Below are 27,555 nucleotides of genomic sequence, written 5' to 3'. Positions count from 1 at the left end.
CCATCTGAACTTCTTTCCACACTCTGAACATTTTTTATGGCTTCCCCCTTGTGTGAGTTTTCTGATGAGACGTAAGGACGGCCTTCTTACTGAAGCTCTTTTCACATTTGGAGCAGTCATAAGGTTTCTCCCCTTTGTGGATACTGTGATGATAAGCAAGTCCAGAATGGGACCTAAAGTTCTTTCCACATTCTGAGCATTTAAATGGTTTTTCCCCTGTGTGGATTCTGAGATGATAAATAAGTCCGGAATGGGACCTAAAGTTCTTTCCACATTCTGAGCATTTCAATGGTTTCTCCCCTGTGTGGATTCTGAGATGATAAGCAAGACCGGAATGGGAAGTAAAGCTCTTTTCACATTCTGAGCACTTATATGGTTTCTCCCCTGTGTGCATTATGTGATGATAAGCAAGGCCTGAATGGCCACTAAAGCTCTTTCCACACTCTGAGCAGTGATAAGGTTTCTCCTGTCTGTGGATTCTTTGATGGGAAGTAAGTTTGCCCTTACGATGGAAGCTTTTTCCACATTCTGAACATTTATGTGGTTTCTCCCCTGCATGGATTCTTTGATGGGAAATAACACTTGACCTATAGATGAAACTCTTTTCACAAACTGAGCATTTATAGAGTTTTTCACCAGTGTGCATTCTCTTGTGAATAGAAAGGTACTTTTTCCATCTGAAGCTCTTCTCGCATTCTGAGCATTTATATGGTTTCTCTCCCGTGTGGATTCTTTGATGGAAAGTAAGGTAGGATCTACATCTGAACATCTTTCCGCAATCTGAACATTTAAATGGTTTCTCCCCTGTGTGGGTTTTTTGATGGCTAGTCAGGTAAGCCTTCTGATAAAAGCTCTTTCCACACTCTGAGCATTTATATGGTTTCTCCCCTGTGTGAATTCTGTGGTGCATAGCAAGGCCGGAACGGTTGGTAAAACTCTTTCCACATTCTAAACATTTATGTGGTTTCTCACCTGCATGCATTTTTCGATGGGAAATAATACTTGCTCTACAGTTGAAGCTCTTTCCACACTCTGAGCATTTATATGCATCTTTAGCATTGTGCATTCTCTCATGAACAGAAAGGTCACTTTTCCATCTGAAGCTCTTCTCGCATTCTGAGCATTTATACGGTTTCTCTCCTGTGTGGATTCTTTGATGGAAAGTAAGGTAGAATCTATATCTGAACATCTTTCCGCAATCTGAACATTTAAATGTTTTCTCCCTTGTGTGGGCTGTTTGATGGTTAGTCAGGTGGGCCTTCCAATAAAAGCCCTTTCCACACTCTGAGCATTTATATGGTTTCTCACCTGCATGCATTCTTTGATGGGAAATAATGCTTGCTCTACATTTCAAGCTTTTTCCACACTCTGGGCATTTATATGCGTCTTCAGCATTGTGCATTTTCTTGTGAACAGCAAGATCACTTTTCCATCTGAAGCTCTTCTTGCATTCTGAGCATTTATATGGTTTCTCTCCTGTATGGATTCTTTTATGGAAAGTAAGGTAGGACCTACTTTTGAAGATTTTCCCGCAATCGGAACATTTATTAGGTTTCTCTCCTCTATGATGGGAAGAATGCTTTGAGCTACGGCTGAAGCTCCTTTTGCCATCTGAACATCTATTAGGTTTCTCACTTATGTGCTCTCTTTGTTGTTGAGTTAGGTGTTCCATTTTTTGATCTTTTTCACACTGTAGCATTTCCTGGGTGTGCAGTTTTTCATGTAAAATAAGGTCTTGGCCCAGGCTGAAGCTCTTCCCACACTCTGACCCTTCCACATGATTTCTCTGATTTTGCATTTGCAGACGTGAGCTAAACCTTGATTTCCTAGTTAAGATTTTAGCACACTGAGTGAGAATTATTTTATTTCTTTTGTGACTTTCTTCCTGGACTTGAATTTCAGGGGAATTGGCATCTTCAGAAACAATGGAATTCATTCTCCACTTTGATATTGCTTCAGTTCCCTTTTTATCTTCTTCTCCCATTCTCATGCACTCGTGCTCTGCAGAAATGAAGGGAAAAAATGGATCAAGAAAAAAATTATTTTCCTGTCACTGGATAAACAAAATTAACTGATTTCTTCAAAGGTTTTTTTTAATGTTCAGAAAAAGTAAACAGCAACAACAATAAAGCTGCCATGTATATTGCCATGTATATATGTAGCTTCTACGAAAGGTCTGCAAATATCTAAAAATAAATTCCACATGCTGTTGTTGTGTATATGTCATATGTACAAATGTTGATAAAGCTGTAAGGTCCTCAATCTATCTAATTACAGGAGGTGGGCATCAGTCTGTCCAGTGCTGTAATATAAGTATTTTACCAATAGTAAGGGCATGGAGGGTCCATTTTCGTTGACCATTAGTTGGACTCCAGGAAACAGGCCAATACTTTAGAAGATTATAGATACTATCAAAAATCTATGACTGTTCTAATACAAAATTCATATGAATGGTAACTTCCTCCCCAAAAGACCGAGTAACTGGATGTGTTCCAAGAACGTGGGAGACACATCCTGTAAGTTATCATGGCAACAATTAGAGACTGTACTTAATCCTTTACTAAAAATGCACTGCAGTGTTCAATATAACCTAAAAATAATTTTTATTGAGTTATAGCTTAAGATCCACAGAATAACAGGCATAGAATTTAAGACCATATCCTATTGCCTTGGCAAAACTGGGTGATCTAATTCCATTCATCCCTGAGCAGTTGAAGGCCATATTTATTAACAGACATCAAGTATCTATAAACCAATATTGTAGGTTTCATTTTCTGTATTGATTCAATTAAAATTTCCCAAAGTGGGTGAGACTCTGAAATACTCACTGTTGTAAGGCCATATTTGGATAACAACAAATGTTGCCGTTGTAAATATTGCCATTCAGCAAAAGCTGAGAACTCATATCTAGACCTCAGCTGATAAAACGTGTAAAATTCATCATCAAAGCCTATCAATTGATGCAAACTAAAAATCCCCCATCTGAGCAAACCTTCCATAAAAAAAGATTTCTTCCCAATTTTTAAATCTGGACTGGTCCATAATGTTGATTTAGCAGGTCAAAATTGATCAAATTGATATTGTCATGACGTCATGTGCCTAAAGTTTCTAACAGTAGAAATTGTGCAAGGAATAGACACTAATGCACTCCATTTAAGGAGGGACAATGGACAAGAACCCCCAAAAGGGTCCAAGGTGGGTAGTCTGTCTGAGAACAGCAATCTTACTAGTTAACGTAAATTAACCAGTATGTCTGGTGATGTAAACTAAGACCAGGAACGCCAAATCTTCCTTCATTAAATGGAAGTTGCATCCTCTTTAAAGAACTCCACATAAATCCTTGAAATAACATATTAATTTTATAAATATATCTACAAGATATATAAAAAAGAATTGCATGCAAAATATACATAATTCAAGGTATAATGTTCATTTTGAGTGTATTTACTCTACCATGCCCATCTGTCCAGATCCCCAAAAAATTTTTTCTATAGATTGGGAAAAATGTAAAAGTAAAATTTATTTGCAAAAGATGTGGAGAGATAGAAATATAAGAATGAAACTACAGATGGAAATACCTGAAGGAATAAGTTTCTAGTTCCAAGTTATAAGTGCTATTTAAGGGATTGAATCTAAAGCAAAAGTGTAAAGTTATATGTAATTGGTTAAAGAAACAAATTGTAATAGATTGAAGATTGGATTTAAACTGTTGTATATGTTAATAATGAAGTTATGAGAATAAATTTAGGTGAACTTTTTTTATAGAATGAGGGAAATTTAAAATCAAAATGTATTTGGAATTCAAGGGGATCTGATAGGATAAGAGTAGTCTATTGATAATTATAGAAATGTAATGATAAAGAATAAGCTAGAATTTTGCCTTTAATGATAGGGACAAATGAAAGTAATGTAGAGTTAATGATAAGAAATAAAGGAGTCATAGTGCTGTTGGGAGTCAACATAGAAAAGGGGGGAGGGGGAGGGGTGGGCTACATATATCAATATAATGGGAAAACATGTTGTAAAATGATTGGTAGAATGTATGTTACCCCATCCAATAATTTTTTTTTAAAAAAGAAAGAAAATGTGCCATGGCAGGAAGGCCAGACTGGGATCGGGATAGGAACAGGTGGCAATACCAGCCCCCCCACTTTCACCAAGCTGGTATTAGGAGCGGAACAGGTGGCAATGCCTATACCCATCTTAACCCACTTTGTATTAGGAGCAGAGCAGGTGGCAATACCGACCCCCCCCCTTCAGCCAGCTAGGATCAGGAGTGGACAGGTGGCAACACCCTCCCTCCTGCCTAACCCAGCTGGTATTAGAAGCGGAGCAGATGGGAATGACCCCCCGCCTTAACCCAGCTGGTATTAGGAGCAGAGAAGGTGGCATTGCCCACCCCCCTTCACCCAGCTGAGATCAGGAATAGCAGATGGCAATGCCTGCCCCACTTCAGCTGGCTGGGATCAAGAGGGGACCAAGTGGCAATGCCTACCCCCACCATCACCCAGTTGGGATTAGGAGTGGAGCAGGTGGCAATGCCCACCCCATGCCTTCATTTGGCTGGGTGTCATGTCTGTGTACAGCCATGCCATGGTTGTCTGTCTGTTATAATGCTTCTGTCACAATATGCTGAAATTATAATGCCTAATTGCTAACCTGATGTATTCTCTTTCTGACAGTTTATAGCCATATTGTACGTGTTACTTTTAGGACCCAGAATGGGCCTCCATGTTATCTTAGAGAAATATGCCAGCCTCAGCTAGCCCTGACCTTGGAGTGTCTAGATGCCAGATATCCTACTTTACCCAGATGCTGGGAATGTATGATTGTGTACTGAAAGTCTAGCCATAACTAAGAAGGGTTCTCACAGGACCCATGTAAACCTGCACGCCAAAACCTTAACAGTTAGTGAGTAGATGGGATCAGGAGCAGAGCAGGTGGCAATGGTCACCCCATGCTTTCACCTGGCTGGGATCAGGAGCAGAACAGGAAGCAATGGCCTTCTCCCAGCCAGGATAAGGGCAGAGCAGGTGGCAATGCCCATCCCCTTCAATCTACTGGAATAAGTCACTGAGCAGGCCACCATGCCCACTGAATGCCCACCCACCGCCTTAACACAGCTGGTATTAGGAGTGGAGCAGGTGGCAATACCCACCCACCACCTTAACACAGCTGGTATTAGAAGGGAGCAGATGGCAATGCCCACTCCAACTTCTGCCAGTTGGGATCAAGAGCAGAGTAGGTGGTGGGGACTTCCGGTTTGGGATTCATGGAGGTCTAACGCAGCTCATGGAGCTGAGCTGTCCGTGCCGCTGTTTGTAGGGGCTGGAGGGGCGCAAACTGCCCATAGCCCCCTGTTCTCAGGCGGAGAACAGGCAAGTACGCTCAAGACCTTGAGGGCGCGTTGATCTCAGGTGTGAGGGGGGTTCTACGCAACGAGCCCCTGTCCACCCTTGAGGTCCCACCCGAAGAAAGGTAGCCAAGATCTCTGCAGCGGCTCTGGAGTCAATTTGTGGCATAAGACCTACATGCCCAAGCTTCAGCAAACCAAGAAGGGAACCTGAATCGATTGGATAATCGAAGCAGTGACTACAACCCAAGAGAAACATCTAAGAAGGTAAAGATTGCTATCTCTCAATACGGGACAGAATACAATAAGAAATAAAGTGACAAAGAGAATTAGAAAACTGCGAGAGACTTGATATATTACTGAGAAAACTCCGGCAAATAAATTACTAAAAAGTGACATTGTAAAGAGAAGTTAGCGCGGAAAAACGATTATTGTTTACATACCTGCGGCTAGGAAGAGATAGCGGACTGTGAGAAAGTTTTAACATCGCGAGAACTGCTGTGAAACGGAGAGGAACAGGAAGTGCGTCAGAAACATAAAGAGACTGGCGAGAAGCAGCTTGTAAACAACAGAAGTGGAATATCGCCATTTTGAAGTAGGGCAAAGCTGCGGCTTCAAGGAAAACGGAAGAAGGCCATCTTTGACAAGGGTAAGGGCGGTTGCGTCAAAATAAAACCATAGAGAAAAGACGCCTGACATTTTGGATTCTGCAAACACTAATTTTCATGAAAACAACCTAAATCTGGACTTTTAAAAATAAAATAAAATAATTAAGCAGCGCCACGGAGTTAAGGAAAAGGGCAGACTCGTGGGAGCTAAGTAGAGCTAGCCCCACGATGTCAAAGAAGGAATGGCAAATGGTGCTGGAAAACTTAGATAAAAAAGTTTTGTAAGGAAATAAAGAGCTTAAAGATATGATGCAAGAGATGGCGAAAAATTTGAAAGACTTTAAAGAGGCACTTAAATTGGAGATGGCAGAACTAGCTAAGAATATGGATCAAGTTCAAAAAGATATGCAAGTCACACAGCAGAGAGTTAACGCAGTTGAAAATGCAGCTGACACCTTGGCAGATGTGCAGAGAATGGAGTTGAGTGGCGTGAAGGGAAGAATGGCCGTAGCTGAATGTAAACAAATGGAAAGACAAGTTAGATTTCGTGGAATCCCGGAAGTTTCGGAAAAAACAGCCCAAGAGCAGATTACTGAAATTTTGGCGGAATACCTGGGAAAAGAAGAAGAGGAGATTGCAGCGCTTCTGGACGTGGCATACAGAATTAATTCAAAATTTGCAGCTCAAAAGAAGTTACCAAGAGATATGATTGTGCAATTTACAACTAGAAATACAAGAGAGTCAATTGTGAGTAAATAATTTCAGGATCCATTAGAAGTTGATGGGAAAGTGGTGAGAATTATGAAAGAGCTGCCCAGATCGGTGTTGTTGGAGAGGAAAAAGTATAGAGAGTTGGTACAGATGTTAAAAGATTTGAAAATTAGATACATATGGGAAATACCTGAAGGACTGGCTTTCGAATTTGGTGGAGTAAGGAGAAACATCAGATCTGGCCAGGAGATGGAAAAGTTCATTAAGGACAATGAAAAAGACTTACCAAAAGGAGCTAAAATTTGATCATGGAGTGTAAAATTATATCTTGGAATGTAAACGGACTAAATTCACCTTTTAAACGCAAGACTATTTTCCACTGGCTTTTAAAACAAAAATGTAACATAGTGTGTTTGCAAGAGACACATATTAAAAAGCAGGATGTAAAATATTTGAAACTTGCAAAACTTGGAAATGAATTTGCAGCAACTTCCAAAAAGAAGAAGAGAGGCGTTGTATTGTATATAAAGGAAGAGCTGCAGCCAAAATTCGTTTTAAGCGATACAGAAGCCAGATATATAGCAGTGGAAATAATTTGGAATTCTAAGAAGATTTTGGTGATTGGAATTTACGCGCCTAATGGGGCAAAAGAAAATTTTTTCAAGGATTTACCGAAACAACTAGATTAACTGACCTATGATCAAATAATTCTGGCAGGTGACTTCAATGGAGTTACAAACTTGGAAGAAGACAAGAAATCTAAAAGTGCACAGAAAAAAAGAGGACTTTTGCCAAAATCGTTTTTTGCGATTAAGGAACAAGAAAGTCTGGAAGATGTATGGAGGAGACAAAATCCTAAAAATAGACAATATACATTTTACTCTGCAAGACATTTTACATTATCAAGAATTGACATGATCTGGGCCTCCAAAGAATTGGTGGTATGGACTAGAGACGTGAAGATAATGCCCAAGGTAGGCTCAGATCATAATCCAATCATGTGGAGATTTGGAAAAAATACTAAAAGAAGAGGATGGAGGATAAATGAAGACTTGCTGCAGACGGAAGAAAACATTGCATTGTTACGAAGAGAGACCAAATTCTTTATGCAGTACAATTTGAACAAGTATGTATCAACTTATAAGGTATGGGACACATATAAAGCTGTGATTAGAGGAATACTAATGGATCTGAATGCAAGAGCTAGGAAGAGAAAGGAAGAAAAGAGACTTGAAATTATGGAAAAAATTAAAGCCAAAGAGATACAACTTAAGAAAAGACCAGGGAAAAAGAAAATATATCAGGATATGAAAATCCTGCAGGAACAATTGACGGCAATGAATAACAAGGAATTGGAGTGGAATTTTAAAAAAATGAAGCAGAAGTCGTTTGAAGGTGCAAATAAACCTGGGAAATACTTAGCATGGCAGCTAAAGAAAAAAAAGGAGAAGAAAACCATAACTAAGATTCGAGAAGAGGATAATATATTGACGGATCAATCAGCCATTAGTAGAGCCTTTTTTAAATTTTATGCAAAACTGTACCAAAAAAAGGAGGTGAATAGAGATTCAATAGCGGAATATTTGGAGAAAATGAAGCTTCCAACAATTTCAGAGGAATGGAAAGAGAAGTTAAATAGGGAAGTGACAGAGGAAGAAATAAAAGAAGCTATACAATCAACAAAATTAGGGAAAGTGCCTGGACCGGATGGAATAACAGCAAAGTTTTATAGAATGATGGCTAATGACCTGACACCATTTCTAAGGGAGGTAATCAATGGAATTTTGCAAGGCCAAAAGATTCCTGATTCATGGAACGAAGCTAATATATCATTGATTCTGAAAGATGGACAGGACTTGACCAACGTTAAGAACTATCGGCCAATTTCGTTGCTGAACAATGATTATAAAATATTTGCGAAAATTATGGCGGAAAGATTAAAGGGATGGATGTCGGAATTTGTTGCAGAAGAACAAGCTGGATTCCTACCTAATAGACAAATTAAGGACAATTTAAGGACAGTAATAAACGCTATTGAATATTACGATAAGCACTGTGATGGGGAAGTTGGTTTCTTTTTTGTGGATGCGGAAAAAGCTTTTGACAATTTGAACTGGGACTTTATGTTTGCCACTATGGAAAAGCTGCAAATGGGAGAAAAGTTCATACAAGCAGTTAAAGGAATTTATAAAGACCAGTGTGCAGCGATTGTAGTTAATGAGGATTTGACTAAAAAGTTGAAGATAAGTAAAGGTACAAGACAAGGCTGCCCATTGTCTCCATTGTTGTTTATTTTGATTTTGGAAATTTTGCTGATTCAAATTCGAGAGGACGACACAATTCGTGGCATAAAAATAAAGGAATTTTCCTACAAAGTCAGGGCATTTGTGGATGATGTAATGTTGATAGTGGAAGATCCAATAGATAACATGCCAAAAATAATGGATAAAATAAAGGAATTTGGTGATTTGGCGGGATTTTATGTGAATAAAAAGAAGTCGAAGATATTGTGTAAGAATATGACGAAGCAAAAACAGCAAGAATTAATGGAGACAACAGACTGCGAGGTAACTAATAAAGTGAAATATTTAGGTATTGAGCTGACTGCGAAAAATATAGACTTATTTAAGAATAACTATGAGAAACTGTGGCAACAAATAGAAAGAGATTTGATAAAATGGAATAAATTAAATTTGTCATGGTTGGGAAGAATAGCAGCAGTGAAGATGAATGTGTTACCACGAGTGATGTTTTTGCTGCAAACAATTCCAATTATCCGAGACTTCAAACAATTTGACAAATGGCAAAGAAAAATTTCAGACTTTGTGTGGGCAGGCAGGAAACCCCGAGTGAAAATGAAAGTATTACAAGATTCGAAAGAAAGGGGGGGGGACTGCAACTGCCAAACATAAGATTATATTACGAAGCAATTTGTCTGGCCTGGTTAAAAGATTGGCTAACATTAAAAGACCGCAAATTGCTGGGCTTGGAGGGACACAAAAAATTGTTTGGATGGCATGCCTACTTGTGGTACGATAAAGTTAAAGCGGACTCTATGTTTTTGCATCACTATATCAGAAGAAGCCTTTTCACAATCTGGAAGAAATATAAGAATTATATGGAAAGTGGTATCCCGTCGTGGGTGGTACCATATGAAGTAATATACCCGAGAGCTGTTTATAATGAACAACAATGTTTAACTTATAAAGAGATAATGTCGATGGAACATAGAATATTAAAAATAAAGACACAAGAAGAGTTATCTCCTCAATATGGATGGTTTCAATATAGGCAAATCAGGGATCTCTACAACTCGGACTTGGAGGAGGAATAAGACTGAAAAACTCGGAGCTAGAAGAAGTGATTTTACAAGAAGGTAAAAAAGACATTTCGAAAATATATAAAATACTTCTAAAATGGCATACGGAAGACGAGACAGTCAAAGTCCAGATGGTGAAATGGGCAATAAATTTTCATAAAGAAATAACAATGGAATCATGGGAATATTTGTGGAAAAATACTTTGAAGACTTCAACTTGTACCAATATTAAAGAGAATGTTTATAAAATGATGTATAGGTGGAATTTAACGCCTAAGAAGATTGCGCTTGGAAATGCAAATATGTCAGATAAATGCTGGAAATGTAAAAAACACGAAGGATCATTGTATCATATGTGGTGGACTTGTGAGGTAGCTAAGCAATACTGGGGAGATATAATTAAAATAATTAATGAGGTGTTGCAAACCCAAATAAATAAGAACCCAGAATTGCTGCTACTGAACTTGGGAATGGAAGATGTTCCAAAGCAGCATAGAACATTGCTATTGTATATGATTACAGCAGCAAGACTTTTGTATGCGCAGAAATGGAAAGTGCAAGAAATACCAACTATAGAAGATTGGATTTATAAATTGTTGTACATGGCAGAAATGGACAAAATGACAAGAAAATTGAAAGATCTTGATCCAGGAGAATACATTGCAGACTGGGAGAAGCTGAAACAATATCTAGAAAAAAAAATGGGATGTGAAAGGAGAACTGTGGCAGTTTGAGAATTATTAACATGTGACTTTATAAAGGGGAGAGAGAAGTAACTTTACCATTAATGGGGAAATTTAGTTATTAATTAATCTAATCTAATATTAATAATAAAAAATTGTATTAAAAATAGATAGTTGACACAGTGAAATGTAGATTGATATATTAGAAAATTGGAGATATAGAAGAATTTGAATATGCTTAGAATAAGTGATACAATATATATAAGATTTAGAAAAATTATAGTTAAGAGTAATTTAAATAATAAGATGGGTTAGGGGTTGGAAAGCTGTTGGAAGTCAATAAGGAGGGTGGGGGAAAGGGTGGGGGCTGATATAATTTAGATAAGACGGGGAATTTGTGTATTTAATAATACTTTATGTACTCACCAATAATTTTATTTTTAAAAAAAGAGCAGAGTAGGTGGTAATGCCCCCCCTGCCATGACCGGTTGCGATCAGGAGTGGAGGAGGTGGCAATGCCCACCTCGGACCTTCATCTGGCTGGGATCAGGCACAGACCAGGAGGCAATGCCCTTCTTCCCTTCACCCAGCTGGGATAAGGAGTGGAGCAGGTGGCAATGCTCACTCCCTTCAACGTACTGGAATAAGGCACTGAACAGGAGGCTATACCCACCCCCCTTCACCGATCTGTAATCAGGCATGGAGCAAGATGCAATGCCCGTTTCCCCTTCAACCCCTATGATAAGGAGCAGGGCAGGAGGCAATGCCCACCCCCTCTTTGCCCAGCCTATATCAGATGTGGAGAAGGTAGCAAAGCCTACCACCCCTTCATGTTGCCGAGATCAGGCGTGGAGCAGGAAGCAATGCCCGTTTCCCCCTTCACCCAGCTGGGATCACGCATGAAGCAGATGGCAATGCCTGTCCCCCTTCACTTTGCTAGGATCAGGAGCAGAGCAGGTGGCAGTGCCCGCCCTGACCATCACCCCGTTGGGATCAGGAGTGGAGCAGGTGGCAATGCCCGCCCCGCACCTTCATCTGGCTGGGATCAGGCGCAGACCAGGAGGCAATGCCCTTCTTCCCTTCACCCAGCTGGGATAAGGAGCGGAGCAGGTGGCAATACTCATTCCCTTCAACCTACCGGAATAAGGCACTGAGCAGGCAGCCATAATCACCCCCCCTTCACCGATCTGTAATCAGGCATGGAACAAGATGCAATGCCCGTTTCCCCTTCAACCCCTGTGATCAGGAGCAGAGCAGGAGGCAATGCCCACCCCCTTTTGCCCAGCCTATATCAGGTGTGGAGAAGGTAGCAAAGCCTACCACCCCTTCATGTTGCCGAGATCAGGCGTGGAGCAGGAAGCAATGCCCATTTCCCCCTTCACCCAGCTGGGATCACGCATGAAGGAGGTGGCAATGCCCACTCCCTCCTTCACCGGCCAGGAGCAATGACGGAGGAGGAGGGAATGCCTGCCTATCCGCCCTCCCCTTTCTAGAGCCCGTTGTATTTTTCCCCACAATGGGCTTTGTTGCTAGTCAATTAATATTCTTTATGTGGGGTGTATGCGCTTCAATCTAACACTGCAGCTAGTATTTCATTAAAATCTCCCTGCCCCCCCCCACACTACCAATTAATTATATGTAAGATTAACCAAGTGGCTAAAATCCTCCCCAGTACCAGCCCAATAAGACCTGGCCCTGGAAACAGTATCTTCCATGTCATTCATTAGTTGGTATTTTTTTCTTCACTGCACACACATATATGTTGATTGATGAAGAATCAAGTAAAACGTGACTAGGAGTTATTAAAGTGAGTTTCTTAGAATCTTAAAGGGGGTTAGAGGGAGTACTGGATACTAACAGGGTGGTCAAAGGCCGGAGTGTAGCTCTCATATACAAAAGTTGCATACTTCACAACGCCACTTGCCTAGACTTTGTAGAAGGGTGGAAAGTTTGTTGGTTTCTCAAAAAAAATATAGTTGGCCGTTGTAGAAAATGGAATGCTGGATTAGATGGGAACCAAAGATCAACAGACCAAAGCTGGGTGTATCTTTCAAAGGGGGTTTTATCCCCCACTCCGAGAAGGTGTCTCGTGCTTCTCTTGGTAGCTCCTTCAAGCTAAAGCTTTAAAATTCCTTTCCACCACCCCTCCTCCTCCTGCTGAAGGAACCGGTGTGGGGCCGCTTCAGTGGCTACATGCTATAGCCTGCCAGTGGTCTTGGGACTTCTGACAGCCGCGAGCCTACGTCTCCTGGAGACACCGCGGATGCCCTTTTCGAAGGGGGCCTGTAGCTCCTAGAAATAGATTCGGAAGAAGGGCGATCCGCTGACCTGACTGGCTCAGCCTAGTGTGTTATTCTCCACTAGCAACAAAGAACGTTGTGGGAAAAAATACAACGGACTCTAGAAAGGGGAGGGCGGATAGGCAGGCATTCCCTCCTCCTCCGTCACTGATCCTGGCCGGTGAAGGAGGGAGTGGGCATTGCCACCTGCTCCACACGTGATCTCAGCCACGTGAAGGGCGCTGGACTTTGCTACCTGCTCCACGCCTGATACAGTCTGGGGGTGGGCATTGCAACCTGCTCTGTTCCTGATTCGAGCTGGGTGAAGGGGGAACAGGCATTGCTTCCTGCTCCACGTCTGATACTGCTGGGTAAAGAGGGGTGGCATTGCCATCTGCTCTGCTCCTGATCGCAGACAGGTGAAGGAGAAACAGGCATTGCCTTCTGCCCCACGCCTGATAACAAATGGGTGAAGGGGGGTGGTTATGGCTGCCTGCTCAGTGCCTTGTTCCAGTAGGTTGAAGGGAATGAGTATTGCCACCTGCTCTGCTCCTTATCCCAGCTGGGTGAAGGGAAGAAGGGCATTACCTCCTGGTCTGCGTCTGACCCCAGCCAGGTGAAGGTGCGGGTCGAGCATTGCCACCTGCTCCACTCCTAATTCCAACTGGGTTATGGCAGGGGGGCAGGCATTGCTGGCGCAGCTGGAGCTAGTTCTGTCCGTCTGAGCTATTGCTTGAGGTTTAAATATATTGCCCTATCAGCTCCAGACAATTAACTGACAAATGGGTTTTATGATTCATTGAATAAATTAAACACGAATGTACCGTGCATTCAGCAACCTGACAAGAGTATCAATTCCTACTTTCTGTACTGATCCACTAAAGGCCAAAAGAGAGCCGTACCGAGAAAATCAAGATTCCTGCAATTCTCCGTCATGACTTCCCTGTACAATGTCCTTTGGTCCGGATCCAGCAGCGCCCACTCCTCCTGGGTGAAACAGACAGACACCTCCTCCAGAGTCACCACACCCTGAAAGAAAGAGACATTTTCTCCTTACAGGTAAAGGCACGCTCTAAAAACAATCACATGGGGTAAGATTAATAACACCAAGAATGACAGTGCTTCCATACCCCTCTTCTATACAGATCACTGCTCTGCTCAGAATGGTGAACAAAGTCAGTGTTATCAATTATCACCACAATACAGTTGTAGAGCTGAAGCTGAGGGGAGTGGCTTACGCAAAGCCACCTGCTGACCTCATGGCAGGAGAGGAAGTTGAACTAGCAGAGTGCTGATTCATAGCCCAACCACTTAACCACTAAGCTACAGAAGATCTGAAGGACCCAAAGCTTTTTCACAGTAACAGCCCTAGTCAGCCACTTCAAGGGAAAAGTAAAGGAGGGGGCAGGGAATCAAAGCCCCCAAGGATTCCTCCCCTACCTGATCTGGCTGCGCAGAGGCTGCCTGATGTCCACCACAAACTCTCAAAGCTGCAGATCCATCCACTAGTGTCCTTCCTCCACCTGTGAGATAGGAAAGGAGATGAGAAGAGTCAGATCCTGAAAAATTGCCTGGTCAAATTCTGAGTAGATTTCAATGGCTGAAGAGAGCCTTTCAGAGAGCCTTTTCTTGCTTATGTCCCTTTGTTCGAACTGGGGGTAGCTGGAGATCTCCCAGAATTACAACTGATCTCCAGGCCATAGAGATCAGTTCCCTTGAAGAAAATGGCTGCTTTGGAGGGTGGACTCTCCGGCATTATGCCCTGCTGACGTCCCATACCCAGCCCTATCCAGGCTCCACTCCCCAAATCTCCAGGCATTTCCCTACTTGCAGTTGGCAACCCTCAGCAGAACAGCCCCACTGACCCACAAGTGCCACTCCATTCAGCCCTCTGAAGCATCTAGGCAATAGTGGTTCCCCGAGGCCCCGCCCAGTGATTCTCCACTCTCCCGGCCTACTCAGCCCTTCAGAGGGGTTTTCCGGTAAGGCTGCCACCAGATGGTCATTTCGGGAATTACATGCCAAGAGTAATTACCTCGGGATCAGAGGACAAGAGCTGCGCAGCCCGGGAATATTGGCACCCGAGTGGGCCAAATTCCAGCTCCAGCCTAGCCACAAGCTCCAGCCCCAGGGAGACCCAGACCGGTCCTGGGACTTCCGCCACTACCGCAACTTCCTCCGCCTCCACAAATACCCCCCCCCATCAACCTAGGATACGATGCACAGTCCCTCCACCGCCAAGACTGGCAAGGACCAGCACTACCAGGGCCGGTGGCACCAAGAATGAGTCTGGGTTGGCTGAAACTGGAAGCAAGCTTCGATGGGGCCCCTGGGAAACTGGGATTTTTATGGTACAGACTTTGGAGTTTTTCCAGAGTCAGGGCCATCTGTTTCCAAATGAATACCGTCGTGTGAGTCACTTGGGATTGCGACTGACAGGTGCAGCGGCAGATTGGTATGTAACCCTGTACCAAGTTGAGGCACCAGAACTAGAGACTCTTGATGCATTTGTGCAAGCGCTAAGAGCTCAATTTGAAGATCCCATCGAAGAGGAGAGGGCCAGAACCAAAATCAAAATGATCCCACGAGGACACCAACCAGTGCGTGAGGATGCAGCAGAATTCAGACGTTTCGCCATCAAAATACATCGTTGGAATGAGGGGATGAAGATAGAGTACTTTTGGGATGGACTAAGTGCTGAACTAGTCGCAAAAGCCCTAGTACAAGATGACCCCGACACCTTACTTGGATGGATTCAACTGACGTGTGAAGTGGAGAACCGTGACCACATAGTGAAACTGTTGAAATCAAGACAAAACTGGCACGCTCAACAGTGGGAGCCAGGGACAATCTTGGGCTCCAAAACCCTCCAGGGGGAGAAAGAAGCCTGTGCTGGCAGCGAGGACAATGTATGCAATGCGGAGGTGTTGGATACTTTGCCACTGATTGCCCGAGTGGGAGAGGCTCCCCCTAAAAAACCTCCCCCTGCCCAAAAGCCACCGACTCCAAAACTGGCAGTGAAGAGACCTACTTAGAAGCGGACTAAACCTGAACCCGGCCTTGAGGTTCAGGAGGGGCCAAATGTACCAAAAGCCAAGCTGAAAGAAGGGGAAGATGGCAACTTGTACAAAAACAATAGACTGTACATTCTAGCCAGCCTCAGGGGAGAGGTACTAAAACAATGCCACGATTCCCCGTTGGCTGGGCATTTTGTATATTTGCAAACATTGCATTTAGTACAAAGGCAATTTTGGTGGCCAAAAAGGAGAAAAGACATTTCCCAGGATGTGTCATCCTGCCAAATGTGCATCATGGGGAAATCCAGGAAAGGAAAGCCCCCAGGATTACTGCAGCCACTAGAAACCCCTGCCAGACCCTGGTCAGTAATCTCAATGGACTTGATCACTGACCTACCCCCCCTCCAAGGGGAATACTGTGATCTGGGTGGTGGTAGATTTGTTTTCCGAACAAGCTCATTTCATACCCTGTGCCACCATCCCCACAGTGAAAAAGCTAGCAGCTTTGCTCTCACTTCCTAATGTCATTTCAAACCACGGAGAACAATTCGTTGCCAACTTCTGGCGGGAGCTACTCCAAGTAACTGGGACGGAACAAGGACTTAGCTCCACCCATCATCCAGAGACGGACGGGCAAACAGAAAAAACTAATCAAGTATTGGAACAGTTCCTAAGATGCTATATTAATTATCAACACGATAATGGGAGTGATTTTCTGGGTTTTGCTGAATATGCATATATATTTCCCCAGGGAAATGACCATTTAAACTGCCCCTTTAATACGAACTAAATGAACCAGTTCGTGGAAGTTTCTGGAAATGAGCTTCCACGAACCACTGGTTCGCAAACCCTGAACTGAACTGGTTCATGTGTTTCTTTGGTTCGTATTTCGGTTCATGCCCATCTCTAATCTAGAGTGCATTACAGTAGTCTAGACTCAATGTTACCATGCCACGGATTCCAGTGGCCAGATTAGCCTCGTCTAGGTAGGGGGCCATCTTCTAGTAAAATTAAGTTTGGAGAAGGTCAGTTTTGTAGTCGCATTAACTGGATCGAGACTTGGCTCTCAACCCAGTCTGCAAGGGTCAACTGAACCCCACTGAAAGTCAAAGCCTCCACCTTCCCCACACTCAAAGCCTCCACCTTCCCATTCAGTTTCCATTTGTTTGCTTTCAAGCATCACAGCTGTAAGGCAGTGACTCAGGACCTCTGCTGCATCAAGAGCGTATTTGAATACCAAGATATACAGCTGGTTTATCGGCAGATCCATGGCATCCAATCCCAAAGTTACAAATGATTTCTCTAAAGGTTTTGCATAGAAGTTGAATAATGTGGGGGATAAAATTGTGCCCTGTGGGACCCAGCAAGACAATTCCCACGCTGAGGATAGCAGGTCTTCAATGACAACCCTCTGAGTCCATTTTCTGAGAAATGATTTAAACCAGGCCAAGAAACATCCCCTTATACCCACTTCTGTCTTCAAACACAGGATGGCAGGGTCTACTGTCGATCAGATGGAATGATGCCGGAGCCAACAGCTTTAAAGCTCTGCTCTCTGTTAGGCAATCCTGAGGCACCCACCACTAGTTTTGGCCTCTGGGCTTCGTGATTCTGGGGAGGAAGCTATGGGGGGATTTTCCATGACATAATAGCTGAAAAGAAATAACAAATGTCTTACATTAAAAAGAACACACTACATCTGATAACCTTTATCTGTATCTCAGGCCCTCATCCAAAACAATGCTTTCCATGCTCCTCCACTTTGATGAGAGACCTCCAAAGAACACCAGGGTTGCAGAGGCAGACAATGGCAACCCACCTCTGTTAGTCTCTTGCCTTACCAACCCCCCAGCTGTTGCCAAGTAGCCCCCCTCTCCTGCTCCAAGGCCTGCCATGAACTGTGTTTGAGTTTCCTGCGTTGCCGTTTTACTGCTACACCAGAGACTGACCTGCACATGCGCACTTTAACACACGTGTCTATTTCCTGCCTGTTTATCTACCACGGACTATGCCTATTCCTGCCTCTGCTAGGGACTAAAGTTATGGACTAAAACTACACTAGAGACTATCTTTCTGGGAAACACTGCCCATGTCAGTATCCTGACTTTCCTGCGTCTCTGGACCCCGCTACACGTGTCTGTTTCCTGCCTACGCTCTTTGCCACGGATTACCTACACCGGGCTGCCCCTATCTCTGCTATGGACTGTGTTATACCTGCTGTTCCCTGCCTCTATGGAAGCCTGCCTCACCCGGGCCCAAGCCGCGCTGTTAGCAGCCAGGTGCCAGCCAGGGAAACCTCCAGCGAGCCTGACCAGGCACCCCCTGGCCAGTCCCTCTCTGGAGACTCCCGCGGGCCGGTCACCCAGCTTGCCCTCGCTACCGGGCAGGCTGCTAGCAAGCCCCAGCCATGCCCAGCCAGTAGCCATGTTCCCAGGCAGCCAGAAGACCCAGAGAAGCAGCCTGCTGAGAGAAGCCATTCCTGAGAAGCGAGCAGACCACGTCCGCAGCGGCAAACCTCACCCTGCTCTGCATATCTTAATAGCCGCCCCGGAGAAGACACTCAGTGCCCGCCATCCCAAGCACTTAGAGAATGCATCTCAAAGCAGCCTCCGCATTCCAGAGATGATGATGTGGGGACAAGCCCTGTCCGCTGGAACATCCATTCAACATGCTCGGATCTCCCCCTCCCTCCTTTGTCCCCTCTTCCCAAGGTGTCACAATAATATAATCAGATTCCTAATGTGGCCCATCTAGGGTAGTTGTAGAGCCATTAAAACCTTTGTTTCGCCCGTGAGAACCACTAGAAACTGCACCAGCCCCAGGGTACGTTTTGGGGTATTTAAGCTGGTCTTCCAGGCCACATGGTGTGCGTGCCATTCCTATCCAGACTCCTTGCTGTCACTCTATCTCGGATCTAGTGCAGGCAATAGACCACCTCATCTCGCTGCTACGTCTTTGCTCCGCTTCAGGATTGTGAGTATACCCAACTTCATCGCTCTCAAGTGGGCTACCCCGCTAATCCAACCGTCTCTATTTTCCTACTCTGTTTTCCTAGCTCTTGTGTGTAACCTTGTATGCATGTGCTAGTTCAGGCATACGACAAATTATTTAGTAAAACACGTTGTATCTTTATTTAGTCTGCCTCTTTATTGCATGAGAGTCTGGAGAGGGACCCCGGTATATATTGATTAAAAGATTCGCACTAAATTTAGTTCCAGACTGCTAGCTAATTCCCCATTCAAATAGAGCAGTTCTGGTAACACAGCAGAGGTCGCTATAAGTCAGCTATGATTTGATGGCACTTTCCACCACCACGTGGGCTAAAGTTAAAAAAGATACTCTAGAGATACAAAGCTTTATTCCTTTGAAATTCAAACCTTATGAACCTGAAAGACAGCCTGAATCTCAGCACCTTTTCCATGCAGATTCCAACAGCGGCCCAGAAATGGCAAGCTTGCTTACTCTAGGGAAGGAGGCCGAGAGGAAAGAGAACAACAGAAATCCTCACCCACCTCCCTCGCTCTCCTGTCTGGTCCCCCAGAACAGCGGCCCCTGCCTCAGGTCGGATGGCACCTTTTCTGCCTCACAGAAATCAGCAGCCTCTTCTGACAGCCCCTGAAACAGCAGACAAGGAAGGGGGAGAGGAATTAGAAACGGAAAGGAAAACATCCAGGAAGGGGTGGAGAAGGGCATATTGCTAGGCTGGTTTCTTTAAAAGCTGGAGACTTTGGCAGGGAGGATTTTCCATATTTTGTTCTTTTGACCCTCCAGGATGAAGCCCTCTCACCTGCTGGTCCTGATTCTCACCCTCTGCCTGGCTCAGGAGGAAGCCTTCTGCCAGGGCCACCGCCTGGGAACTGGTCTCCGGCCGGCATTCCCGAACCCAGCTCTCCATCTCCGGGGGCAGGACGGCCAGGAACTGCTCCAGGATCACCTGGTCCACGATCTCCATCTTGCTGTGCCTTTCAGGCTTCAGCCACTGGTGGCAAAGATGGTGAAGTTGGCTGCAAACCTCTCGGGGCCCCTCAGCCTCCTGGTAGCGGAATTGCCTGAAGTGATGGATCTCTGCTACTGAGCTGGTGGCATCTTCACCCAGAATATTTCCCACAGACCTTTCCCAGATTTTCCCACTGATCCCTGCCCGTGTGGCCTCGGAGCCTCGTTCTGCTTCCGACCCAGCTGAGTTCTTCTTTTCCATCTTGGCTCTGGGGCTGTGAAGGCAGGAGGATCTCTGTCTTCTGGCAGCACAAAGTTCTCTTTGTGGCGGGCGAAGCTCCAAAATCCTGCAAAGGCAAGAAGAAACCGTGCTAATAAATACCCTGCTCTCTCCTTCCTCTCTTAATTCGTCTATCCCCTTTTCAATCAACCAAAGATCAAGAAGGCATATCAGAACCAGAGACGTAGTGTAAATTACGAACTGAAATCACCAACTGGATCCACAATAAGAAAGAAAATTAAGATGCCAAGCAGACAGTATAAAAGTATAATATGTGAAAAAGGAGTGAAATCACGTAAAAGACAGATTACCAGCCCAACACCATTCTCTAGGTGGATTTACACAGTGCAGAAGAATGGAATCAGAGAGCACAAAACATCCAATAAAAAGGCAATAGGACTATGTGTGTTATTTTATTTATTTATTTATTTCATGTTTCTATTCCGCCCTCCTCGCGAGTGGGCTCAGGGCAGGTCACAACCCGTTAAAATACAATAAACTTCCATTTCCATAAAATCTTTAAAAGCATCATTAAAATAAAAGCATATTTCTCATTCTGCAGTCAGTCTTGCAAACTACAATAGGATGGTGGACAGTCTTCACAGGAGGGGTTAGATTTTATACACCCCTTGGTGTTTCAGGCCGGCGGAGGCCCAAACCTCAGCCATGTGCCTGGCAGAACAGCTCTGTCTTACAGGCCCGGCAAAAAGATAGTAGGTCTTGCTGGGGCCTGGACTCAGTAGACGGAGCGTTCCTCCAGGTGGGGGCCAGGACCGAGAAGGCCCTTGCTGTGGTTGAAGCTAAGCAGGCCTCCTTGGGGCCAGGAACTACCAACAGCTGTTGATCTCCTGATCGCAGTGTCCTCCAGGGAATATATGGGGAGACATGGTCCCACAGATACACTGGTCCCAGTTCACATAGAGCCTTATAGTCAGTACTAAAACCTTGAATCGGATCCAGTACTCCACAGGCAACCAATGCAGCTCGCGTGATATCGGCGTTATATGTGGCCCATTTGGCATTCTCATAATAATGCATGTCGCTGCATTTTGGACCAGCTGTAATCTCTGGGTCAGGCCTAAGGGCAGCCCCGTGTCGAGCGAATTTCAGTAATGTAGTCTAGAGGTGACCATTGCCTGGATCACTGTAGTTAAGTCATGGGTTGACAGGTACAGGGCAAGTTGTGTGTCTGGCACAGGTGGAAAAAAGGGGACCTGACAACCGCTGTGACCTGTGCCTCCTTTTTCAGGGAGGCATCCAGGACCACCCCCAGGCTCCTAACCCTCAGAACTGGCACCAGCTGTGCCCCCTTGAGGTCCGGGAGCCGGAGGCCCAAACCCAATCCGCCACAGCTCAAGTACAGGACCTGCGTCTTTGTCGGGTTTAATTTCAGCCAACTCTTATTTCAACCAACCAGTCATGGCTGCAAAAGCACGTTCCAGGACATCTGGGGCCGAGTCGGGCCGGCTGTCCATCCTCAGATACAACTGGGTGTCATCTGCATATGGATGGCACCCCTGCAAGTCACCTCCGACTACAGTTTCTGTTATTAAACCTTTTAAACATGTCCTTGAAAATAATGAGGGCGTTCAGCTGTTCTGGCATTAGTTTTATGCTGCTGTCGTTAAAAGACAAGTGGTCTGAACAAACAGAACAAAACTGAAAATTTCTGATGAAGATTCAGTGGAAATCAGTGAGATACGTGAGCTATAAAGAAATAAAAACCAGAAAGGCAGAGCCAGGGGAGCTGGAACCCGCCTGGTTTCTCTGACATCAGCTGCATCTGCATCTCCCTGATCTCACTGGGATCCACTGATTATGGCAGCACTGGCGCAATTTAAACATCAAAAAGCCCCACTTGCATCGATACGCTTTGACACCCCGACCCTCCCGCGGGGCTCACTGAGACGGAGGTCCCGTTTGCCTGTAGCTGGGGCAGCCCTATGGTGGCCAGCCTCGAGGTGGGGGCTGGAAATCTCCCGGAATCCCAACTGATCTCCCGACGAGAGAGACCTGGAGGGAATGGATCTCCACCCCCAACTCTCCGGGATCCCCCTATCCAGACTTGACAACGCTGGGAGCCCCCCTCCCTTAAGGAGCTGGGGGGGGCTTTTAAGTACGGCTCCCTAAGACATGCCTGACAGCCCAGATCTGCGATCGAGGCCCCTTCCGGGAGGCGCAGGATCCGGCCCTGGGAACTGACACCCAGGCCGGACTTCGGCACCCTCCCTGGCCCCCCTTTGCAACCCTCGCACGAAGTCCCGCCCGTACAAGGCTGCGTGCTCCAAGCACCCTGCTAGGACCGCAGCCTCCAAAGAGCCGCCGGGGCGGGGGGGGGGCATTTGGACCCACCTCTGCCTCCCCTCCCCCCAAATGCAGTCACAGCGGGATGTACTAAAATGAATGACAGGATTGCCCATTGGAAATAATGGGAGAGGCTTGAATGCCCATTGGAAATAATGGGAACCTGAAAAGGCCATTGACTTGCATGGGCTCCATTGAAACACATTAGAGCAAAAAAAGAGGTGCAATGAAAACGTGGAATGGATTTTGAAGGAAAGTGTCTGGGCCAAGATAGCCTGTTCTGGGACTGGATTGACAGGCCCCATGCTGGAATGACAGCCCGTGGGTGTTCCAGAAGGGCTCGGGGACTGGATTGACAGGCCCCATGCTGGAAAGATGGCCCCTGGGTGTGACAGAAGGGCTTGGGGACTGGATTGGCATGGCCCATGCTTGAATGATGGCCCCTCGGTGAGACAGAAGAGCTCTGGGACTGGAAAGACAGGCCCCTGACTGGAATGACGGCCACTGGGTGTGCCAGAAGGGCTCTGGGACTGGAATGACAGGCCCCTGAGTGCAATGACGGCCCTGGGTGTGCAAGAAGGGTTCTGGGACTGGAATGACAGGCCCTTGTCATCATCTGGCACACCCAGGTTCCGTCATTCCAGTCAGGGGCCTGTCATTCCAGTCCCAGAACCCTTCTTGCACACCCAGGGCCGTCATTCCAGTCAAGGGCCTGCCATTTCAGTCCCCGAGTCCTTCTTTCACACCCAGGGGCTGTCATTGCACTCAGGGGCCTGTCATTCCACTCCCAGAGCCCTTCTGGTGCACCCAGGGGCCGTCATTCCAGTTAGGGGCCTGTCATTCCACTCCCAGAGCCCTTCTGGTGCACCCAGGGGCCGTCATTCCAGTTAGGGGCCTGTCATTCCACTCCCAGAGCCCTTCTGGTGCACCCAGGGGCCATCATTCCTGTAACGAAATCGTTACCAGGGGTGAAATGAGTTCCAGTTGCTGTTAATCTGTCTTTAAAGAAAGGGGAGGAAATGTTCCCCCTGAGGGTTGATGGGCTAAAGGGCCAGGGAGAGGCCTGCAGGAGTCTTGGTGTGGGACGCCCATCTTCCTGGACTACAACTCCCAGCTGCCCCGGCCCAAGAAAGTGTGGGAAAAATAAGGGGTGGAGCCTGAATTGACTCAGAGCGGGACCACAAGTGACGCCTGACACAGATTGGACACTAGTCAGCTTCCCTCAAGTTTTGATGGGAAATGTAGGCATCCTGGTCTTGCAGCTTGGCTCTCCGACTGCTGTCCAATGGACTTTTCAACTGTCGCTTGTCCAACATTCCACCAAGCTGCCTACATTTCCCATCAAAACTTGAGGGAAGCTGGCAAGTGTCCAACCTGTGTCAGGCGTCACTTGTGGTCCCGCTCTCAGCCGATCCTGAGGGGGAAAAGTTAGTTAGGCTCCTTCTTGGTTGAAGAAGGAGAGGCTCCTGCTGCTGGGTGAAACCCGGTTGCCTAGGCTCTAAATGTGGAAGGCCTGGGAGGCAGCAGAAAGGAAATAAAAGGTGAACTTTCCCTCAGATCACCAGCCCCTTAAGGTAGAGTAGGGAACAGTGTGGTAGGGAAAGTAGACAGCGGTTCTCTTCAGTTTGATTTTCTGCCCTGTGAGTTCTCAACAGGAGAGTCTACCCCTATGCGTTGTGCCTTTATCTGCTTTGCATATAGTGCTCTGTATATCGTTAATAAATTATACTTTTTGGAATATAAGGAACCTTGTGGTGCTCTGACTACGTAAGCTTCCCCACTTGGCATGTTACAGGAAGGGAGGGAGCCCAGGAGAACTGATCAGGCCAGACTTTGCTGGGTTCCCAATTCTCCAGGGGCCACCCAAAGATTGGGGAATTCACTTCCCAGTAGGGAAATTCAGCCAGAAGGGTCTCACTGCCAGTCAGGTGATGTACAATTCAGTGAGTGGTGGCAGCAACGGAGAGTGTGAGCCATGCCCACCAGGGACGGTGGGAGGCGGATAGCCGGGCTAGCAGGCCATTGTTGGTGGCTCAGTTGCCCGGACTGAGAGCTAGCGCCCGTTCCGCCACAATTCCAGTCAAAGGCCTGTCATTCCTGTCCCAGAGCCCTTCTGTCACACCCAGGGGCCGTCATTCCAGCATGGGGCCTGTCAATCTAGTCCTAGAACAGTCTATCTGGGCCCAGACAGTTTCCTTCAAAATCCATTCCACGTTTTCGTTGCACCGCCGTTTTTGCTCTAATGTGTTTTAATGAAGCCCATGCAAGCCAAAGGCCATTCCAGGTTCCCATTATTTCCAATGGGCATTCAAGCCTCTCCCATTATTTCCAATGGGCAATCCTGTCATTTGTTTTAGTACATCCTGTCACAGCTTACCCGATCGAGGGACGCCGCTGGTGCTCCTCGTGAGAAATCCCGGGCGCCATGCAAGGAGAGGGAAGAGACCGGAAGCGCCCCCTCCCGCTCGCCCTTCTAGGCACACAACTCACTCCTTCCTCGGCTGGCCCACCCAATCCCCTCCTTTGCAAGCGCGGTGGGGGGGGCACAGGGCGGGGGCGCAGCCGGGCCCAGCGCTCCGCTCAGCGCTGCTGCAAGTTCGAGGGACGTTTATTCGGTCACCCCGCGCCCTTTCCCAGAAGTCCCAACACAACACAACACAGCCATGCAAATCTGAAAGGCTAAAAAGAAGGCCATGCACAGGGCCAGAAGTCTCCGGGAAGCGCCCCCTCCCCTCCAATCTTCTGATGGACGAATCCGTGGAGCACGGGGCTTCCCGCAGAAGGGAGCATTGGAGGTGTGAAGGACGATTGCCAACCTCCAGGGGATGGCTGGAGGTCTCCCGAGACTGCAACTGATCTCCAGCCAAGAGGGAGCCGTTCCCCTGGGCTGCTTTGGAGGGTGGACTCTATGGCATTATGATGCTCTGCTGAGGTCCCTTGCTGCCCCAAACACCCACCCCCAAATCTCCCAGAGTTTCCCAACCTGGAGCTGGCAACCCCTGGCTGGTATCAGCAGTGTAAAGGGGGGAAGAGAAGAGTTGAGTTCGGGAGGCCAGCTCATCGATCGTTCAAAGAATAAATTCTCTGGTAGGAACTGAGGAACAGAAATTAGTTATCTTTGTTTAGGCCAGGATGCCTCAAGTGTTTCATTTCTTGATGAGTTCTAATTCAGCTTTTTATGACATCAACAGGGTGGCCGATAACAATTTCTCCTACCTTTTCTAGTTTAAGCTGTAAGTTATGAACCAAGTGGCCAATTTCAAATTTTAAAGATGTCGCAGAACCACTAAATTCCCCTCTAAATAACCAATACTAACAATGCCTCCCTCGGTTACCACTTTCATGAGAGATAAATCAACTTCCCTCCACATTTTTTATTGCTTAGCTCAAATGAAGCTTTCCCTAGTCAAGAGCAAGACAGAACCGTGCCTAACTGAAGGCCTAGCAAAGGAGGCGCAGCTGCTCCTCTTGTGGGCTCTGGTTCCCTTTGGAGAATGGGGGGGGGGACGGGGTGTGTGTGGTGGTGGTTCTTATTGGTGCAGAAGCCCCTGGTGCAAAAGCCTGCGCGCTCCAAGACCCCGGCCCGGCCCGCAGCCTCCAAAGAGCCGCCGGGGGGGGGTCATTTGGACCCGCCTGCCCTCCCCTCCCCTCCCCGCAAAGGCAGTCGCAGCTCACCCGATCTGGGGACGCGCCGCTGCTGCTGCTCCTCGTGAGAAATCCCGGGCACCAGGCAAGGAGGGGGAGGAGACCGGAAGCGCCCCCTGCCCGCCCTTCTAGGCACGCCCCTCGCCCCCTCCTCTCCTTTGCAAGCGCGGCGGGGGGGGGAGCACAGATCGCGGGGAGGGGGCGCTTGGCTCGGGCTGCTGCAAGTTCGAGGGACGTTTATTCGGTCACCCCGCGCCCTTTCCCAGAAGTCCCAACACAACACAACGCAGCCATGCAACTCTGAAAGGCTAAAAAGAAGGCCACGCACAGGGCAGAAGTCTCCGGGAAGCGCCCCCTCCCCTCCAGTCTTCTGATAGACGAATTCCTGCAGAAGGGGAGCATGGGCGGTGTGAAGGAGGATTGCCAACCGCCAGGCGGTGGCTGGAGGTCTCCCGGGACTGCAACTGCCCTCCTGGCCAGAGGGAGCCGTTCCCTTGGGCTGCTTTGGAGGGTGGACTCTATGGCATTATCATACTCTGCTGAGGTCCCTTGCTGCCCCAACCTCCCACCCCGAAATCTTCAGGAGTTTCCCAACCTGGAGCTGGCAACGCCTGGCTGACATTATCAGCGTAAAGGGGGGAGAGAAGAGTTGAGTTCGGAAGGCCAGCTCGATCTTCTAAAGAATAAATTCTCCAGGAGGAACAGAAATCAGTAGTCTTTGTTTAGGCCAGAATGCCTCAAGTGTTTCATTTCTTGACAAGGGCCGATTCCAGATGACTAACCTTAAGTCGCTTCATGCTGCCCTCTTCCGGATCGCGACGGGGAAAATGCGAAATATCGTGTTTCCTCGCGCGAGTTTTGCGCGCAAAACTCGCGCGAGGAAATGCGATATTTCACATTTTCCCCGTCGCGATCCGGAAGAGGGCGGCATGAAGCGACTTAAGGTTAGTCATCTGGAATCGGCCAAGTTCTAATTCAGCTTTTTATCACATCAGCAGGGTGGCCGATGCCGATTTCTCCTACCTTTTCTAGTTTAAGCTGTAAGTTGTGAGCCAAGTGGCCAATTTCAAATTTTAAAGATGTTGCAGAACCGCTAAATTCCCCTCTAAATAACCAATACTAACAATGCCTCCCTCGGTTACCACTTTCATGAGAGATAAATCAACTTCCCTCCACATTTTTTATTGCTTAGCGCAAATGAAGCTTTCCCTAGTCAAGAGCAAGACAGAACCGTGCCTAACTGAAGGCCTAGCAAAGGAGGCGCAGCTGCTCCTGTTGTGGGCTCTGGTAGTCCCTGATGTTGTGGGCTCTGGTTCCCTTTGGAGAATGGGGGGGACGGGGTGTGTGTGGTGGTGGTGGGGTTGTTATTGGTGCAAAAGCCCCTGGGTCAGCCAGAATGAGATATTTCTGCAGAGGCTTT

General features: G+C 46.5%; 1 protein-coding gene across 1 annotated transcript in view; it reads right to left on the bottom strand.

Moving 5' to 3' along the window:
* The window catches only part of LOC129327902 (zinc finger protein 850-like), a 46,901-nt gene extending 20,694 nt beyond the window's left edge, over positions 1–26,207 (bottom strand). Inside the window, exons 1-6 of the mRNA XM_054976651.1 lie at positions 26,166–26,207; positions 19,758–20,253; positions 19,483–19,585; positions 14,394–14,476; positions 13,856–13,982; positions 42–2,001 (exon numbers count right to left, since the gene is read on the bottom strand). Of these exons, the coding sequence (XP_054832626.1) occupies positions 42–2,001; positions 13,856–13,982; positions 14,394–14,476; positions 19,483–19,585; positions 19,758–20,168 (2,684 nt within the window). The 5' untranslated portion in view covers positions 20,169–20,253; positions 26,166–26,207. The remainder of the gene's footprint in view (positions 1–41; positions 2,002–13,855; positions 13,983–14,393; positions 14,477–19,482; positions 19,586–19,757; positions 20,254–26,165) is intronic.
* Between the last annotated feature and the right edge of the window lie 1,348 nt (positions 26,208–27,555).

This window comes from Eublepharis macularius, chromosome 4 (genome assembly GCF_028583425.1).
Source record: "Eublepharis macularius isolate TG4126 chromosome 4, MPM_Emac_v1.0, whole genome shotgun sequence".
In the NCBI taxonomy this organism is placed as follows: domain Eukaryota; kingdom Metazoa; phylum Chordata; class Lepidosauria; order Squamata; family Eublepharidae; genus Eublepharis; species Eublepharis macularius.
Note: the sequence above shows the minus strand (reverse complement) of the source record. Positions and strands in the feature narration are given on the sequence as shown.